Source organism: Mrakia frigida, assembly GCF_051309035.1.
Source record: "Mrakia frigida strain ATCC 22029 unplaced genomic scaffold BDY24scaffold_19, whole genome shotgun sequence".
NCBI classification, from domain to species: Eukaryota; Fungi; Basidiomycota; class Tremellomycetes; order Cystofilobasidiales; family Mrakiaceae; genus Mrakia; species Mrakia frigida.
Window position 1 is genome coordinate 100,748 of NW_027481262.1, and position 18,015 is coordinate 118,762.

Here is an 18,015-nt window from a genome sequence, read left to right on the forward strand (position 1 = left end):
TCGCTCATCAACTTCATCAACTCATGCTCTTGACCTCGCTCTCTCAGCTTGCCTTGCTGCTCCTCTCGTGAAGCTCCAGCGCGGAAAGGCCTTGAAAAACTTCTCTCTTCCTGTTCTCCCTCTCGCCTCCGCTCCGTTGCTGTTCAGTTTTCTCTTTCTCCTTCCTCCCTTTGGTAAAAAGCTCTCAGGCCATCCTGTCTAGAAATTACGTGCTTGCGTCGGTCTGGACGAGCGAAAGGGAGGAGCCAGCAGAGGGGAACATGGGGGAAGGAAGGAGGAAAGGAGGAGGACAAGGGGAAAGAGGGAGTCTGCAACGCCTCCAGCTCGGTGCCATGATTCTTTCTTCGAAACGAGGCCTTTCTTTTCACTCAACGACGACGAGCTCACTTTTCACCCTCTCTCTCGACATTAGTACTAACCCTACGACGCTACCTTTCCTCTCCTGGTCTCAAAAGTTCATTGAAATCCCCTCGCTTCAACGAGCGAAGGAAAGATCTGAAGAAGAGAGAAGGGAGAGCTCGAGCTCAACATCGAAGGTGAGCTTCCGACCTTCGATTTCTCTTCGTTCCTCCCTATCTTCTCCTCGCGACTGCCTCTGGAGCTGATCTTGTTTCTTCCCATCTTCTCTCTTGATCTTTAGCTCCCTACATGGCCACCAGTTCCTCTTCTTCGAACGAAACCCCGAGTCTCCCTCCTCCCTTCTGGCCCGCCGGAATCGATCCGCTGTTCCTTGTACCAATCCTACTGGCCAACGCTCTCTCATACATCCTCTTGGGAGCTTTGATCGTCCAGGTGACCTTTCTCTCGAGATTCTGCTGAAGAAGACGGTCGAAATGGAGGAGCAAGAAACTCGTCGAGCTCACGCTCTCCTCCCTTCTCTTCTCTTCTCTTCTTTCTTTCTCTCCTCCCAGGTCTCCTACTACCTCCGTCGTTACAAGTCAGTTCCCTTCCCTTCTTCTGTTGCCTTCCTCAAAACTTGTAAAAACACCTCGGAGATTTGTAGCAGAAACGCGTCAGGTTCCACTTCCAGCTCCCCTCCCCCTTGTGAAACAAGCCGACTAAAGCGTTTCGTTTTGGTATTTACAGAAAGGATTCTCCGAGGACGAGAGCAGTGATATGGGCGATATTCTTCGCCAACGTCTTCCACGTCGCTGTACAGATCTCGAGAGATGTCGACGTGCTTGGGTTCGGTTTCGGAGACTGGAGGCGATTGGGAGACTTGCATTCGAGTGCGTTTTCTCTTTCGTGCTCTGCTCGCTTCTCGGTACGTGAAGGCTGAAAGCTGTCCTCTCTTTCGTTTGATAGAACCTCAAAACATCATGCTCCCGGCCATGTTTGTCCTCCTTTCCCTTCCTCCTCTCCCTCCCTCCTCCGAAGCTCATCTCTCCCTCTTCTCTCCCTCTCTCCCCTCTGTTCTTCTTCTCGCCTCCCCAACCGGCCTCCCAGCTCCGTCCTTCTCATCTCGGCCAGCCAAACCGTCATCGCCTCTCGCTCCTACCTCTTCTGTCGCTCTCTCGCAGCAGGTCGACCCTCCCTCCGAGAACGCGTGTGGTGTGGGTTCATCGCGACCCTCATCCTCGCCTCCCTCGCTTGCGGAATCGGAGCCGTCATCACCACTGCTTCGTACAGCGACCTCTTCGCTCGAGGGAAGGACGACGACTTTCACCTGGTGGGAACCAACTTGTGAGAGCACCCGTCGTTGGTCTTTCGTTTCGGTTCTCTCGACGCGGTTCTGATCTTTCTCTGGCTTCCTGGACTCATCTCAAGGTATCCTTTACTGGAGATGCTTTGGCTGCTGTTCGGGACCGCAGCGGATATCTCTATAGCTTGGTCTATGTGGAGGGATGCGAGGAAGGCTAAGGCGAGTCCCCTCTCCGAACCTTTCCTCGCTCTACTCGCGGCCGTCTGACTCTCCTTCTTCTTGACGGAACAGACGGGCTGCCAAACCTCCTCGGATTCCGTCCTTGAGGTTATCGTAAACGTCGCGCTGAGATGTGGTGCCGTTCTCGCTTTGTGAGTCTCCTCAAAACGACGCGTCTGGACTTCTTCCCTCGTCCTTTTCGCTCACTTCGTCGTCCCTGTTCCTTTCACCTTCTCGCAGCTTCCAAACTCTTCTCAGCATCCTCTACTTTGCCGATACACCTACGTTCGTCCTATCTCTCTCTGCCCTCTCTTCCTCGTCCATCCAACTAACATGCTCTCTTTCCCTCGGTTTCTTTTCCTCGCTCCTCTCCTTCCCCTCAGCTGGTCCGAAGCAGCCCACTCTCTCCTCCCTCGAGTCTCCTCCCTCACCGTCATCTACTCCATCACCTCCCCTCGAGAAGCCTACCGAGTCTTCCTTCGTCGTCAGGATCGCCTCGCAGCCGCTGGACCTTCCTCCTCCCCTTGTCGAGCTGGAGGACGCGTCGATTCGTTCGAAATGGCGGAGGACTCCTTCACTAGTTCCGGAGGTGGCCTCAACTCGAACGGGACGAGATCGGGCTGTTCGAGATTGAGGTCGTTGAAGAGGGCAGTAGGGTTGGGATCCGGGAAGAAGGGAGCTTCGGGATCGGGAGGAGGAGTGAGGATCTCGTTTCTTGGAGTTGGGGAGAGGAAGAAGAGGTCGAGGGAAGCTGTTGGAGAGGAGGGGGTTCAGGGTTGGTTGGAAAAGGGTGGAAAGAGGGGATTTGGTGGGAAGGTGGTGGAGGAGGAGGGGATGATGAGGTTGAACGAGAAGGGGAGCAGAGGGTCAGGAGGAGGAGAAGGGTCGACGAGCTCGGCCGTTGTGGTGCAGACTACGTCGGTGGTTTCGGTGGAGAGGGTTTCGGAGGAGGGGAAGGAGAGGCTGGGGAATACTGTGGTGAGTGAAACTCGTCCGAGGCCGCATCGAAAGCAACGTTCTGACCCGTCTTTTCTTTCTCCCGTTTTCAACAGATCATCGAAGGACTCAACGCTCCTTCCCCTCCCCCTCCCCTTCGCTCAAGATCGCAGCAGAACCATCATCTTCTTCGACTCTCCTCCACCTCCAACCTTCGTCGAGAACGCTCATCGAGACAGAACCCAAACCAAACCAACTCGGATCCTCACCCTCTTCGTTCTTCTCACTCGCACTCCTTCAACCATCCCTCTCCGTCCCCACCCAACTTCATGGACTCGTTCCCTTCTCGACCAACGGTCATTTCGTCGATAGGGACGTACGATGAGGCGATGGTGGACGAGATGTTCGACCTCGAGAGGATTTGATTCTGTCACCCTTCCGCGCGTTGCGGTTTCTCTTTTTGTTTTGCTCTTTGTCCATAGATGCAGTGTTGTGTGTGCTTCTTTATTTTAACGTCTTAACGAACTTATACTTTGTCTATCTATGCATCTTGTCCTTTGGTGCTTGCGCTTTGTACTGCCGAATTCAGGTTACGAGGGGTTGAGCTCGAGCGGCGTTTCGTTTCGAAAACAAGGCAGGCGACGGGCGAGAACGCGTTCAAGATCCAGATTTGGTACAGCGGAGAAAAGGTAGAGTTATGAGGAGACTCGGCGTAGGGAGAGAAAAGGTTTGAAGCAGGCAAACGCAAACAAAACGAAACAGCAGGATGAAATCGGTCGAGCAGGAAAAGGTAAGAGCTACATGAAGGGAAAGCGATGATGATAGGGATACAGACAGAAGTATTTACGAGTTATTCTACGAGAGAGCTGAACGATGTAACGCTTGGTAGGCTCTGGAGGAGAGAAGGGAGGAAAGAATGAAGGTCGATGGGTCGCGTCGCGTCAGCCTGCGAAGTCAAGCGCAAGGACGGCCTCTTGTAATCTTGAGAGAAGATCTGAACTCACCTGGGCCTCCCATTAGCCGGAGTATCCCATCTCCGCCCACTTGTCCTCACACGGAGCCCATCCACTCACTCCTCCAAACGACGACGACGGCGAAGACGGCGACCAGGGATTCTCCAGCTCAGGACTCATTCCGGAATGAGACACCCAAGAAGCCCTGCGAGAGTCACTGGTAAAGACGTCTGCTGAGTTGGGGTGGTAGTACTGCTGAGGATAATCGTTCAGGTCTCTGGGGAAAGGGAGGAAGGATGCTTCTCGCTGTTGGTATTCGAGGTCTTGAGAACGTTGGAGATGATCGCTGAATGTCGAGTCGGCTTGGTTTATGGAGGATGTAGAGGGAGGTGGGTAGGAGAGGGGTGGAGGATGGGGTTGGAAATGTTGGTCTGCGAGGAGGAGTTGCTGGCGTCTTTCCTGAAGAGGAGGAGGAGGAGGAGGAGGTTGGAGGAGCTGGTTGTAATTCGAGTTTGGATACTGGAGAGTGGGCTGAGGTGCTGCTTGCAAGAAGGAGGAGATCGAAGCTGTTGATGAGGATTTGGTAGGAAAGAGGGAGTAGGGAGAGGACGGGTAGGGATTTCTGAAAGGTCGACGACGACGCGACTCTTCATCCTCCTCATGCGACGACAAGCCCGATCCTAGACCTCCGTTCCTCCTAGAAACCACTCGATCCCTTCCTCCGATTCGAATCATGCTTCCAACTTGGTCTCTCCAGCCTTGAATCTCTCCTCCCCAACCTTCCATCGAGCTCTGCGTCGATTGCGACGAACCTCCTCCTCGATCCGACTCGAACTTGGGTAGTGAAGTGGCGGTGAAAGACGGAGGATGATCGGTAATCGAATTGGCGTAAGATAAGAGGGAGGATGTCGACGAAGCGGAGGATCGAGAGAGAGAGGAGGGACGTTCGTTTCGAAGTCGAGCGGGTCGAGGGATGTAGACGCAAGGGTGGCCTCTCTTCTCGCAGCGAGCGCAAGAAGGTTTGCCGTCGCACTTTGAAGGAAAGAAAGGTAAAGGGTGGTGGTCAGTAAACGAGCGCTCGGTCGAGAATTTGATCTTGACGCGTCCTTGAATCCCAGGCGTATTGATCGTGTTCCCTTTGATGGTTCCTGTTTGGAGTGACTGACCTTGGACTTTCTGGCTCGACACGCTTGGCAGGCCTGTAAGAAAAGAAGCCGGAGTCAGCTCTGAATGAAGTGAATGAACCGAAAAACAAAACAAGCCGACCAAACGTCGGGCAAGAAAATCTCGCAGAGGGAGAAGCAGGGAATCGACAGCTCACCTGTGAAGTCCTGGTTTCTTCTGATGAGCTGATGACCATACCATTCGTCGCTGTTCTTGACTTGGAGGACCTCCGAGGCGGCTCGAACTTGGAGGAGAGGGAGGTCGAGGAAGAAAACGGGTTTCTGGCGTCCCAGTCTTCGTCGACGAGAGGGGGAACGGTGAGGGGTTGGAAGACGAGTGGAGAGGGTACAGCGTCGAGCGATGGAGTTGAGGATGTAAAGGGGAGTGGGATCGACGCTGAAGGAGGAGGGAGGACGGGACGAAGCTGAATCTGATCCTCGAACCACGACGACCCCTTGAGTCCGACTGGAGAATCGGCCAGGCTGTTGGGGACTTGCGAAGCGGAGGATGTACGGTAATGGTGGAACTGGGTTGTAGGAGGATTCGTTGAGGCTGGAAACGAGAAGAGGGAGGGGAAGAGGAGGGAAGTCGAGGACGACGACGTCGGACGACCAGCGACGAGGCGAGTTCGTTGGTAAGGATGACTTGAGGGCGCCATGAGGAGAAGGTTGAAGAATAGAGAAGGAGTGGAGTGTGGGATGTGGGAGTTGAAAGGTAAAGAGGAAGACGATCTCGTTGGCCGTGGTCGTAAATTTCGCGACGTCCTGGGGTTTGAGGGGAGATTTACATCGGAGACATAAGCTTTTGGCAAGGCGGAGAAAGGGAAGAGAGGGAGGGGAAAGGACGAGGAAGCTGCTGCTGCTTGAGCGAGCGAGAAAGCATCCGGATTCCCAGAGGTTCAGTAGGTTCAGAAGCCGAACAGGAGTACAGAAGCATCAAACAGGGCCAAGGAGGCAGATCAGCAAAGTGAAAAGAAGGGAGGAAGAAGAAGCAGTGAGCAAAAAACGAGCTCTGGACAAACAGCTCGTCGCCATTTCCGCTGTCGGTTGAACTCGGATACAAAATAGAGACGCACTCTGAATCGCCAAGTGGTTGAGTTTGCATCTCAGTACAGATCCTAATACGGGGAGTGGGATCCGAAGGGGCGCAGAGCGCGGCGTGTTGAGAGAAGACGAGGGGAAGAGGGAGGGGAATCATCCTGTCTCGCCCCTTCGCTCGCTAGGGAGACCGTGAGCACATCATCTTGAGTGTTGTGGACAAGAGAGCGGGGTGAGGCGTAGGGAAGAGAGTTTTTGGAGTCTTGATGAGGGAGGGCTAGAGGAGCGAAGAAAAAGGAGAAGCCCGTTGGATGTGAGCTCGCTCGAAACCTTCATCTCCTACTTTGCGCTTTGGCTTCCAACCATCATCCGTCTTCGACACTCTTATCCAAAAGTCAAGCAAATCTAAACGAAGGATCATTAACACGTGTGTCGACGTTGATATAGCTCCGAAGGGAGCTCAAAGGGACGATTCAGGGGGGAAGGAGGGCAGGGGAGGAGACGGAGGAGGAGGAGGACGAGGTGAGCTCAGCTCTAAACTGACATTGAGGTTCGAGAAGCTTTTGTTCGCCGTCTTTTCTACCTGCCGGGAAGTCATCTTCTCACCATCTGTCCAAAGAGTTGGACTCAAGTCTGGAGGGCGGTCTGGGTCTTCTTGGAGTTGGGAAGGAGTTGAGAGCTCGAGCTCACAAAGGGCGTTGCTCCTTCTTTCTTCTCTCCTCCTTTCCAGATCAAGATCTCGAGCGACCGAGCCTGATCTCGTCAAAAATCTGCGACTCTTACACACCTCCGAGGATCTTTGGCCTGCAACCCGAGAGCTCAGATCTTTCTCCACGACGGCAGCTGAACGAGGCGACCTCACTCCTCTGACTCTTCCTTTGCCTTCATCCCTCTTCTTCTCTTCTCGAAGGTCTCCCTGCTTCTTCTACTAGCTGCCACCGGACTTCCGTTGGTCCTTCAGCACATGGTGAGACGTCCTCTCCAACGAGGAGTCGACGCGTCGGGCCTCGAGACTGACCGTACCTTCCTACTTTGACGTCTCCCTTCCTGTTTCGCAGGACTACCAACCTGACTCTTTCAAAACAAAGTTCACGATCGGTCAAAGTGAGTTCATACTTATTTCCTCTCGTCTGGATCGAGGGGGTGGACGCGCTGAGCTGATCCGACTTCTGCACTCTCTCCCTCAGTCGCTCACATGCACTTTTGGTTAGAATGGGCTCGTGGTATCTAGACTCCTCGCATATGCACCGGCTCCAGCGCTTATTCTGGTTTGATTGCTTCTTATCTTGATGCGTTAATGGACACTTTGGGAGGTTCCGAACGCGTCGAGCAGCGTTCCACCCCCCTTCCTCCAAGCTTCCCGCTCGACCGTCCAAGCATTAAGATCGAAAAGTCCCACGACAGTAGCGCAGGTAGGTGGAGAATCCAGGCCCTCCCAGCGAAACTCGGCTCCCGCTGAGGAAGAACGTGCTCTTGGGGAAAAGGCAAGCGGTCGGACTCGCTTTCCCTCCCTCTTCCTTGAACTAGACAGGGAGAGATCCGTAAACCAAAACCACAAAGAATACATAAAAACCTTACAATTGACCTCCAGGTACGAATCCCAACCCGTATAAACTCTCCTCGAATCCCTTCAGAAGGGGATCGTCCGTCCATGGATGGACCTCCATGTTCGAGTCTCCCTCGTCCCACATAATCCCCAGCGACGACTCTCCTTGACGAAGGTCGGTAGGACGAGGGTCGTCGTATCGAGTGTTGCTGGGAGTGAGCAAAGAAGGCCAAGGAACCGCGTCAGTTCGAAGGGAGGAGGAAGAAGAAGGGAGAGAGAGAGAAACGCGAAGACCGAGCTCACACGCAGCACAACCCTGGTTCATCGCAGTGGAAGAAGGCTCTTGATCTGATGATTCAAAAAAAAGGGAAGAAAGACATCAGCCGGAGCTGCTGGTGAGAGGTCGAGCGCGAGAGGAGAGGAAACGAAACGAACCCTCTTTCCGTCGCAGCTCTTCGACGAACCTCCTCCGTCGCAGGAGCTCGAGCGTGACCCTCGTCGTCGGAATCGGCGAGCATATCACAATCGACTGTAAATGAGAACAAAAAAGAGAATCGATCGAGTCAGCTTGGACTGTTACGAAGCGTCGTCGGGAGAATCGTCGAAACGAGGAGGGACTCGCCATCTCCAAAGCCCCTTTCTCTCCCAAAGTCGTCCTCGAAGTCCAGATCCTCCACGTCTTGAGCACTAGTCCTCATCTTCTCGATGAAGAGGGTCGAGTTTGGCTGCTGAGAATCGTGCTTGGCGGCGAGGAACAGAGGGAAACCTGGGAGGAAAAAGAATGAAACCGTCGAGCATGAGCTCGGGAAAGCAGGAGGAGGTCGAGATGATGGTAGCTCACGTTTCGTACGACCCCAAGAAAATCCCTCGTGGACTGTGCCTTCCTGAGCCTGAAGGAAGCGAGCGGTGGAGTCAGTTTGATTCGTTTTTGACCGCGACGCGTCAAAGAAAGAAGAGATGGGGAACGGACCTGCTTGAGGAGATTGTAGTGAACGAAGAGGGGAGCTCCGAGATGATCGTACTGCATCATAGCTGGAAAAGAGGTGGAGGCGAAGAAGGTCAGCTTTGGAGAAAGAGAGCACGAGGCGAACAGGAACGCGATTCGATTCGAGAGGAAGAGGAAGAGAACTTACTCAAGCCGCAGAACGAGTGGCTTCTTCCTTCCGGAGGAGCTCCGACACCGAGATATCTCCCAGGGACGGCCCAGCGTTTTCGAAGAGCGAGGAAGGCGAATCTGAAGATATCCTTGTCTGAAAGGAACGAAGCGAGAGAGGAGTGAGCCGGAATCAGAAGAGATCTTCGGAGAAGGAGAGCGACGAACCTCCATCGGAGAAGGCGAAGAAGAAAGGCCAGTCCTCGAGCATCTGAAGCAGAGGTCAACCGAAGGAAGAGGGAAGGGGAGGGGAATAAAAAGTCAGCTCGTGTTTCGTTCCTTCCTCTGCGAAGCTCCCATCGAAATGTGAAGGGGAGAGCAAACTCACGTGTTGCGAGAGCAACATCGCATCCATATGGTACTTCTTGTCGATGAGGATCTGACCTGGAGGGGGAAGAGAGGGAGAAGGAAGTCAGCGACGTTCGCCTTCTGTTTCTCAATCTTCTCGACTCACCTGCTTCCATCTCCCACTCGTTTCTACACCGAACTCCCATGATCGCCCAGATCGGGTTGTGATGAGCAGTTTTCCAGTAATCTTTGAGAATGAAGCAGCAGCGGCCAGGTCAGTCTTCGATGCGAGGCGACGGTGCGCAAAAGAGAGCTGTAATTCCAAACTTACCAGGCCAAAACATCGCACGCAGCCTCTTGTAAGGTTCCGCCTCGAACATGTACTCCGGATCCCTTGTCGGTATGTTGTCCGAGTCCTGAGATCGGACGAGAAAGGCACAAACCCGAGAAAAGTCAACCTCCGACGTCCCGACGCGTTCTCTCCTCTCCTCTCCTCTCCTCTCCTTCGCCTCGCAAAGAACTCACCAGATACAGCACCTCTCTCCAGGGGCACTGAACGATCGCTATTGCCTTCAGATGGTAGTTCTTCCCTCTCGTCAGATCCTTGGTCGTCCCTACAGCTTCGACGAGCTCAGCTCCCAATTCGTGAGCCTCCTTGACGAGCACAGAGTCGGAGGGAGGTTTCTCGGAAGGGAAGTGGTAGATTTGAGCGGGAAGGGTGGAGTTGTAGACTGAAGGAAGGGAAAGGGGCGACAGAGACTATCAGGATCGTCGTCGAAAAACCGAGAAACCGAGAATGTCGACGAGAGAAACGCGTTTTGCCTGCCTCAGCACTCACCTTTCCGAAGCATCCTCAACGTGTAAACCACCCTCGACAGACTAACTCCATCTCCAGCTGTGAACACGATCCCTCTCCCTTCCCCGTACGCGTCCACTTCCCCGAGAGCCTCCCTCGACGCGAGCCTGTGAGAAAGAACGAAAGCCGTTTCGTTAGCCTTCCGTCCAGCCTCGAACGTATACAAAACAGCCTCACTCACTTTTCAATCAACCTCGTCCTATGGAAATGAGCCTTGGTGGTATCAAACTCCTCCCAAACCTGCTTGTGCTCCTTCTCCAACGCGAACGAGTGTGAGGGCCAGACGTTCTCGCACGTGAGGACGTTCTGAAGCCTCATCTGCTCGATGGTGATCTCCCCACCTTCTACGTCGTCTCCTCGACCTCCTGGAGCTGTAGCCCATGCGGAAAGACGATCTCGAGTGGATGTTTTGAGCGGGAGAGGCTGCGAGGCGAGGTCGAGTTGGACTGAAACTGCGAGATTTAGGAGTTCTGGTGGTGGAGGAGGAGGAGGCAGAGGCGGGAGGGAGAGGGTTGGGATGGGCGAGGGACGGAAGAGAGTTGAGTGAACCTGATAGAAGGAAAGAGAGGGTGGAAGAGGGAGGGAGGGAGGTTAGTTTGTCGGAGAGAAGGAAGGAAGGAGGAGCGAGCTTGAGCTTTGAGCAGTTGCTTCGCTTCCCCTACGGCAAAGAGCTCCCTCTTGGACTAGATGAGAAGGAAGCTCTATAATGTACCCTAGAGATCCTTCTAAAAGCTTATGGAGTCTCGAGAATGCCAACTTCGCAGCTCACTCTGCCTTCTCAGCTCCGAAAAACTCGAAGGAAGGAGAAAGTCGAGTCGAAGTTCATCAACTCACCTCGGACAGTTTGCCTTCCTTCCACCCGAACCCTAACACTCCCAGGACCGAGATAACGACTAAGATAGGGATAGCCCGACGAGGAGATTTCGCCGTTCGATGCAGGTTGTTGAGCACATTGTCGAGCGAGGACCGGAGACGCGAGGAGGAAGGAGGGGAGGAGGAGGAGGAAGAGAAGGAAACGGAGGGGAGAAGGCCTCCAGTTGACATTCAAACCGACGAGTCCGTTTTTCAGAGGGATTGAAGTCTTTTAGGGTTTGATGGGAGGGGTAGAGGGAGAAGAGAAAGGAAAGGAAAGGAAAGAAGGTAATAAGGGAGCTTGTCGTGGTTGGAGGAAACAAGATCGACTGCAGGGCGGAAAACGAGGGGGGGGGGAGGTGACAGCGAGACAGATCCTGCGCGCTTTCAGCTCTCCAGGAGCAGTAGCTAGCTGTAAAGGAGACGCAAGTTGTATCTCGTTGAACGTGAGGTTTAAGAGCTGGGAGGAAGGGAAGGAAGAAGTCACAGCTCCTCAAGCTCGAAGGGGTACCTTGCTCGACGCGCTGGTCTCTCACCATTTTCCCCTTCGCCCTTCCCTTCAGCAACACGCGACAAGACGAAAAGGGACAGTAATATCCGATCTAAAAGAGCCAGTGTAAGCAGATCTACGAAAAAGTAACCGAAAAGAGCAAACGAAAACCTCAACCAGCCCTGAACCGACGCTCAATCGTCGTCCTCATCCTCGTCCGAGCTCACGACCTTCTTCTTCCTCGCTGAAAAAAAAAGGCAACATAAGCAGACGAGAGAGTTAGTCAAACGAACGAAAAGATGGGAGAGTTATGCTCAGAACTACGCAGCAAGGGAAACGACGACGGGTCGAAACTCACTCTTCCTCGGCGTAGCAGCAGGAGCCTTCTTCCCTCCCTTCTTCTTCGCAGCCGCCTTGTCGGTAGCAGCCTTCCTCCTCTGAGCAGCTTGGGAGGTTTTGGCGACCTCGGCGTTGAGTTCTTGGTCCTCGAGGCCGGCGTTCTTGTGCGATTCGAGAATCTTGAGGGAGAGGGCGAGAGACAAAGAAGGTCAGCATTTCTTTCGAAAGCTTGGAACGGAAAAACGAAAGGACTGAAGACAAGAACGAACCTCCTCGAACTCGTTGAGCTCCGATTCGGGCTTGTTGGGAAGCTTGTTGGTTCGAGCCTGAGGAGGAGGAAGAGAGGGACGGTGCGAGCAGGTCAGTTCGAGGTTCGAGAAGGTGGAAGAATCGAGAGCGAGAACGAGAGAACTGAACGGACCTTGGCGAGGATCTCCGAGAATCGTTTGAAAACCTTCTCCTCGTGAAGCTTGTCTTGGTAGAAGGGGAGACTGGGTCGAAAGTGAGGAGGAAAGGAGAACGGATAAGTTCCTCGGTTCGTTCGAAGCAGCAAAGAGACCTTCTCGCAAAAGGATCGAAGAGAGTAAGAAAGATGTAGGCTCACCCATCGATGAGCTTCTTGACCGACCTCTCCGACTTGTAAGGAAGGAGGGAGAGGCAGAAGGCGATGTCCCTCCACTGTCGTTCGTCCGTGGCAAGTCGGAATCGTTGGCAGAGTTTCTCGATGATGCTCTCGGCTTGTTTCTCCTGCAAGAACCAAAGCAGAAACCGAAGAAAGAAACGAAAGTCAGTCTTGAGTTCGAAACCAGGGGAAGAGAAAGAAAGGGAAGGACGAGAGAGAGCGCAAACACGGACCTTCTCGATGAACGTGAAGATATACTTCATAGTCTTCTCGAACGTCTCCTCCTCGACCGCATGCTTCCCGACCGAGAGATGACTGATGACGTCCTGCAAGTTGTTGTAGAGAGCGTTCTCCTTGGTCGAGAGTTCCTTGAAAAAGAGTCGAGCGAGATCTCCGACTCGTTCGTCCTCGTCCTCGATGCACTTTGCCATCTCTCCGAGCTGACCCTTGACCTTGATCATTCCGTTGAGGATAAGATGGGTGAGGACCATGAGAGTGTTCTTCTTAACTTGGATGTCGGTGTCGGTGAGTCCCTGGTAGAGACGATCACTGCGAGGAAAGAAGCAAGGGAAGAAAGGTCAGCTCGAGCGAACGAAGACGCGTCGCACGACGGGGAGACGAACCTGTTCTCGTCGATCATGTTACTGAAGCAAACGGCGACGTCTCCGAGGGCGATAACGATGTTGCTTCGAATGACGGGTTCCTGAGCATCGTCGAAGACGCTGAAGAGCAGCGGGAGATACTCTTCGCAGAACCTCGAACTAACGCACATGAGCTTCGAGAGCGAGAGGACTGCTGCTGTCCGTAAAGCGACGTCCTATCGAGTGTTCAAGGAGGAGAGGGAAGCAGGTCAGTCTCGAGAAGAAGATCAGGTTCGAGGAAGGGGAGAGAAGAAGGAAGACGAGACGTACCTTGTACCTCTTGGGATTGGCACAGATCTCAGCGATGAGAGGACCGTAGACGGTAAGCAGCGAGTCTTCGCCGTAGAGCAGCTCAGACTCTCGAATGAAGGCCATGTTGTCTCCGATGTCGTCCTCAGCGTTTCCAGCGACCTGATCGATCTCGTTCGCGTCCTTGTTGGCGTGTCCTCTACTCGCTTTGTCTGTTTGGCGAGTAAAACGCAAAGACTGTCAGCTCAACTTTCGGCATCAGGGTATCTGGAGTATTGAACGTACCCTGAGCAGTCTTTTCCTCCTTTCTTCGCTTCAACTCTCGTTCGACCAGCTCGAGGTAAACGATGTGCTTGATGGCGACGTGACCGACGACGAAGACGAGTTGACCGAGTTCGAACGAGCTGGCAAAGTCGGCCGTGAGGAGAGAGGAAGTGGGAGCTACGGAGGAAGACGCAGCTGTTTGAGTATCCATGTCGACCTCTCCTGCCTCGTTGACCTCGACTTCGGCGAGGGAATCGTCGATGGCGAGAGCTTCGAGTTCCTCAGCGACGTCGTCCGCCTTGAGGGGAGCGACGGCAAAGACTCGAGAGGTCAGAGCCTTGATGATCTCACTGGCGAGAACGTCGGGTTGCTCTCCGAGAAGGTAGATGGTGTTAAGAGCTTGCTCGGCGACTCCGAACCTGGAAAACGAAAACGAAGCTCGAAGTCAGAAGACGAACAAAGAGACGAAGAAACGGAGAGAGAGAGAGAGAGACTCACCACTGCATCGACGAAGCAGGGTGCTTGATGACGTCTTCGAGACGCTGGAAGATAGGATTGTCCATCGAGAGTCGGTTGGACTTGTCGGCGAGGGATCCTGAGGAAAAGACAGGGGATCAGCTCGGTCTCGAAGCAACGTTGAACGGAGGAAGAGCTCACCCTTGACCTTCTTGACACTTCCACTGACTCGTTGAAGAGCAACACAGGTGTATCGAGCGAGAACAAGATCGGCCTGAGGGAAGAGAGGGGTCTCGAGATCAGTCATTTTTCGATTTGAGGAGGAAGCGACGAGAGGCTCACCTTTCCGAGAGGACCCAAACCGATCCTGAGGAGAGCGTCGACTCTATCGGTGACCACTTCTCGACGAGCAACGGCAAGCATTCCGAGTACGATGATGGCTCCACGTCGCTGAGGCTTCGGGATGTCCTGATCGGCGTCTGGAAGGGAAGGCGAAGGTCAGATCCAGCTTCGACGTTCGAGACCCTCTGTGGTCGCTCAAACTCACTGTAGACCTGCCAAAGCTTCGAGATGACGTCCTGATGGACACTGTCCTCGACCATCATGGTTCGCATGAGTTCCTCGAGCGAGGTGAGTTCGGCCAGGGTGGCGTTGTAGGTGAGTCTGGCGAAGGAAGTCGAACGAGAGATCAGACGCGTCTTTCACTCCCCGAAGCAGAACGAGGAAGAGAAGAGTCTGACTCACTCGATCATGTTCTTGGTAATACGGCTGACCTGCTGCTTGGGAGCGAGGTCTACCACTGCGTCGAAGTAGAGAGCTTTGTAGCACTCGATGACCCTCGAACGAATTCCCTTGAGTTCCTTCCCGTCCTCAGCGACGACGGATCCGTTGTCCTTGACCCAGACGAGATGAAGCATCGTCTTGATTCCGATCTGTGTGCGTGGGACGTCAAGAGAGAAAGAATCAGCAAGGTGAGAAGACGAGGGAAACGCAAAGACAGATGGACACTCACGTTCGCCGACTCGAACTGATACTCGTGAGCGACCTTGAAGAAGTCCATGGCCTCGAGAACCTCGGCTCGACCAGTCGACGAGAGAAGATCGTTGAGCTTGGGGATGGCTCCTTCGACGCTTCGAACGAGAGCGAGAGCCTCGTCGTGGTAGTTCTTGGCGAATCGAAGAGCGAGGAGGGCGTTTTGGTTGACGGGAGCGGCGTTGGGATCTCGAGGAGGTCGATCAGGTTTGGGTTCCTTCTTGACCTTGACCTTCTTGACCTTCTTGGGCTTGGGAGTTCCGTCTTCGTCTTCTTCCATCTCGGCGTCCTCTCCCTCGGCTGCTTCTTCCTCGACCTCTTCTTCCTCTTCCTCTTCCTCTTCCTCGTCTGACTCCTCGTCTGGTTCGAATCCCTCGGGGAGGTTGGCGAGTTCCCTGGCTTCCATAGCTTCGAGCTCGGTAGCGACGACTCGATGCCTCTCTTCCCAGAGATTGAGGTTGAGGTCTCCTCCGTGGATGACTCCGAAGGGATGGGTCGTGACGAGCTTGGTGACCAGAGCGACGGCGTAACGACGAACGATAGCTGACTTGTCCTCGAGATGACGGATGGCCAGGTCGGTGATAAGAGGACGTTGTTGGATGAACTTCACGTCCATGCTGAGAGAAAGGGAAGAGCGAAGAGAACGGAGGGTCAGAGGGCGACACGAAGACGGAGGGACAGAGAGTTCGAGCTGAAAGACTCACTCAAGGAGCTTCATGATGGTGGTAATGACCTTGGCTCGAACGTAGGTGGCGTTGTCCAGGAATCTCTTCATGAGCAAATCCCAGAAGCTCTCGATCTGCTTCTTCTTGATCGACGCGTCGAAGTCCTCGGAGAGAGCGAGATGTCGAATGATGAGACCGATGATCTCGACGATGGCCATTCGCATGGGGTAAGACTGGTAGAGACGAAAGAATAGGTGGTCAGCAACATGTCTCGGTGGCCGAAGGCTCGAGCTGGGAGGGAAAGCGTACCTCGCTGTCGAGATGAGTCAAAAGCAAACTGATCTGCTTGAGGACGACTCGAGGCGTGAGTTCTGTGAGCTTGAGGAGGAACTTGGAGAACGACCGAGGACCCTTGGGGTCTTGAGCGGTAAAGTTTCGAGTTGATATTTCTCTGGAGAAAGGAGAAGGAGAGAGGAAGCGAGGAACGGTCAGCAACGCTCTCAGTCGTCGAAGAAGCAGGGAGAGACGAACCTGAGAACCTCCTCCGTGAGCTGAGTGAAGTCGAACTCCTTGTCGAGGATGGAGAGAAGCTCAGCCATGGGCTCAGAGAGATGCTCGAAGTACTGGAGAGACTGAATGATCGACGTTTGGGCACCTGGGAGGGAAGAAACGAAGGGTCAGTCGGATCTGAGTTCGAGTGGAATGCAAAGAAAGACTCACTGAACGAGTGGTTGTGGAACTTGACAGAGAGACAGATGACCTTGTAGAATCCCATCTTGATATCCGAGACCTTCATGTAGTTCTCGTTCTCGGCGATTTGGTAGGCAGGTCGAGTGAAGCACCTATCGAAGAAATGAAAGATCGAGATCAGCGCTGCAGTTCGAACGAGCGGAGGCGAACAAGGACAGATCTCGACTCACTTGATGAACGCGTCCCTCTCTTGAGTAGTCGTCCAGATCCGGTCCGACTTGAGACGAAGAGCTTGACTCATGAGACGAAGAGTCGTCGGGATCTGAGCCTCCCACGTCCACTTGTCTCCCTTCTTGCTCCCAGCAGCGGCGGTCTTGCCTCCAGCTCGTTTCTGTAGAGGAAAAGGTAGATTTGGAGAGTCAGAGAAACATCCGGAGTAGGATCTTCGAGAAGACTACCGTCTCAAGCAAGGACAAGAAGCGAGGGAAGGACGCACCTTCTTTCCGTTGGGTCCCAGCTCGTCGTCTCCCTTCCCAGCAGCGTTCTCGGCTCCAGTGATGAACCATTGGAGGAGGAAGGCGTGCATCTCAAGAGGGACCTTGTGCTCGAGGTGAGCCGAAGGGTCGTCCGACTCGAGGGAGCGAGTGGCGGAATCGATCTCAGTTTGGAGGCCTGAGGGAGAGGAGTGGGAAGGAGAGGAGAAACGTGAATCAGCTGCAGTCTCACAGCAGATACGAAGGCTCTCGTATGATCAGCTTAACTTATACGCACATGATAGGATAGCATCGAGAAGCTTGGACTGAATCTTGACGGAGAGGGAGCTCTGGAATCTGAAGGAGAGGGAAGGAAGGGAGTTGGACGAGCTCTCGTTCTTGGAGCAGCTCTTTGGGGAAGATGAACTAACTTGAGCAAGCTCTGGAAGATATCAAAAACTTCGGGTTGAAGGATAGACTCTGACGAAGTGACGACCGAGTCGATGGCACCTGAAGAAGGGAAGCAAGAGGAAGGGAAAGAGGAGAAGGGAAGGAGAACAGGTCAGCTCTCGTTTCCTTGCTTTCCTCGACAACTATACACCACGCAGAAGCCCATTCCAAGGTCGCAACTAGTTTTGACGGCACGATGACTCTTCAGTTGTATACTGAAAGGCTTCAAAGCGCCTGAAAAGGTCGGGAAGGGTCTTCCAAGAGCTCTGAAGGGAAGCAACAACACGACGTCGAGCTCTTCCTCCCTTCCTCTTCTCTTGTCTCTTCTCCCTCCCTTTCCCTATTGAAGCCGGTCAAAAACCCAGCAAGGTAGAGCGACTCACGTTCCAGATAGTCCATCGCCTCTCCCTCGCTCATAGCTGGAACATCGAGTTCATTCTGGATGGGGATCGTCTCGTCTTGATCTTGGAGGAGGAGGACAGATTCTTGAAGGTTGAACGACATCGTGAAGACGTCCCTAGAAGCTGTAACGAAGCGTCGAGAGGTAGAGAGGGTGTAGGAGAGTGTCGAAGTCCTGCGGGAGAAGTCCTAGACGTAAGATGAAGGGAAGGAGGAGAGAGAGGATGGTCGTTTGTGTTTGATGGCCTCTGTTGCTTTTTCGAGCTGGGGGAAGGACGCGTCGTCGTCAAGGCAAAAGAAGCGCGATTCTTCCCAGTAAAGAACTTCTCGGACGAGTTCCATTCTGGAGCCTACGAGTACCCAGAATCTAACGTTATCTCCCACATCGAACATACGACCTGAGGGTCAGAACCCTTCGACCTTTCAGCATCGAAAAGAACCGTGAAACTGAAGCGCGTCCGTTGATCGCTCAAGCCCTCGCTCATCGAGATCCCCGACCCTCTTGGTATCCCACTAGATTTTCGGAAGGACGTCGAAGATCCCATCTCTTCCCGTTCTCTAAAGTTTTCTCGGTCCTAGGATATTTGGTGAGTGACGCA

At 53.7% G+C, this 18,015-nt stretch overlaps 4 protein-coding genes across 4 annotated transcripts; 1 reads left to right on the plus strand and 3 right to left on the minus strand.

Moving 5' to 3' along the window:
- The first annotated feature begins 295 nt into the window (after positions 1-295).
- On the plus strand, positions 296-3,357 carry BDY24DRAFT_391853 (uncharacterized protein). Its single transcript, XM_076640851.1, has 10 exons — positions 296-536; positions 641-792; positions 912-937; positions 1,087-1,229; positions 1,306-1,333; positions 1,447-1,683; positions 1,768-1,861; positions 1,934-2,013; positions 2,102-2,146; positions 2,245-3,357. Exons 2-10 carry the CDS (start codon positions 649-651, stop codon positions 3,167-3,169), a joined length of 1,722 nt encoding a protein of 573 aa, XP_076495730.1. The 5' UTR covers positions 296-536; positions 641-648; the 3' UTR covers positions 3,170-3,357.
- Positions 3,358-3,813: 456 nt separating this feature from the next.
- On the minus strand, positions 3,814-5,572 carry BDY24DRAFT_435233 (uncharacterized protein; the record flags this gene model as incomplete). The annotated part of the gene is made up of 5 exons (XM_076644167.1): positions 3,814-4,209; positions 4,563-4,782; positions 4,917-4,949; positions 5,072-5,466; positions 5,534-5,572. 5 exons carry the CDS (start codon positions 5,570-5,572, stop codon positions 3,814-3,816), a joined length of 1,083 nt encoding a protein of 360 aa, XP_076495731.1.
- Positions 5,573-7,503: 1,931 nt separating this feature from the next.
- BDY24DRAFT_352356 (mannosyltransferase putative-domain-containing protein) lies at positions 7,504-10,953 on the minus strand. Its single transcript, XM_076637735.1, has 15 exons — positions 10,629-10,953; positions 9,976-10,343; positions 9,777-9,901; positions 9,464-9,669; positions 9,270-9,354; positions 9,105-9,185; positions 8,979-9,034; positions 8,819-8,861; positions 8,631-8,747; positions 8,468-8,529; positions 8,339-8,387; positions 8,120-8,263; positions 7,933-8,026; positions 7,801-7,845; positions 7,504-7,706 (listed from the first exon to the last, which is right to left on the minus strand). Exons 1-15 carry the CDS (start codon positions 10,836-10,838, stop codon positions 7,526-7,528), a joined length of 1,866 nt encoding a protein of 621 aa, XP_076495732.1. The 5' UTR covers positions 10,839-10,953; the 3' UTR covers positions 7,504-7,525.
- A 269-nt stretch (positions 10,954-11,222) lies between these two features.
- On the minus strand, positions 11,223-17,834 carry YCS4 (condensin subunit YCS4). Its single transcript, XM_076640852.1, has 24 exons — positions 17,401-17,834; positions 16,999-17,077; positions 16,866-16,924; positions 16,591-16,766; positions 16,325-16,485; positions 16,125-16,246; positions 15,936-16,059; positions 15,714-15,855; positions 15,444-15,637; positions 14,720-15,356; positions 14,452-14,639; positions 14,255-14,370; positions 14,050-14,186; positions 13,909-13,981; positions 13,750-13,846; positions 13,273-13,670; positions 13,009-13,199; positions 12,721-12,914; positions 12,331-12,646; positions 12,080-12,222; positions 11,897-11,966; positions 11,745-11,801; positions 11,495-11,654; positions 11,223-11,380 (listed from the first exon to the last, which is right to left on the minus strand). Exons 1-24 carry the CDS (start codon positions 17,519-17,521, stop codon positions 11,331-11,333), a joined length of 4,005 nt encoding a protein of 1,334 aa, XP_076495733.1. The 5' UTR covers positions 17,522-17,834; the 3' UTR covers positions 11,223-11,330.
- Positions 17,835-18,015: the final 181 nt, after the last annotated feature.

Coding starts and splice junctions, on each gene's coding strand:
- BDY24DRAFT_391853 (XM_076640851.1), top strand. CDS start 649: ATGGCCACCAGTTCCTCTTCTTCGAACGAAACCCCGAGTCTCCCTCCT. Junction 1,862..1,933: donor GGGATGCGAGGAAGGCTAAG/GCGAGTCCCCTC, acceptor TTGACGGAACAG/ACGGGCTGCCAAACCTCCTC. Junction 2,147..2,244: donor TACTTTGCCGATACACCTAC/GTTCGTCCTATC, acceptor CCTTCCCCTCAG/CTGGTCCGAAGCAGCCCACT.
- YCS4 (XM_076640852.1), bottom strand. CDS start 17,521: ATGTCGTTCAACCTTCAAGAATCTGTCCTCCTCCTCCAAGATCAAGAC. Junction 15,638..15,713: donor TGACTCATCTCGACAGCGAG/GTACGCTTTCCC, acceptor CGTCTCTACCAG/TCTTACCCCATGCGAATGGC. Junction 14,187..14,254: donor GAAGCTTTGGCAGGTCTACA/GTGAGTTTGAGC, acceptor CTTCCCTTCCAG/ACGCCGATCAGGACATCCCG.
- BDY24DRAFT_352356 (XM_076637735.1), bottom strand. CDS start 10,838: ATGTCAACTGGAGGCCTTCTCCCCTCCGTTTCCTTCTCTTCCTCCTCC. Junction 8,748..8,818: donor CTTCGCCTTCTCCGATGGAG/GTTCGTCGCTCT, acceptor CGTTCCTTTCAG/ACAAGGATATCTTCAGATTC. Junction 8,388..8,467: donor ACTACAATCTCCTCAAGCAG/GTCCGTTCCCCA, acceptor CGCTTCCTTCAG/GCTCAGGAAGGCACAGTCCA.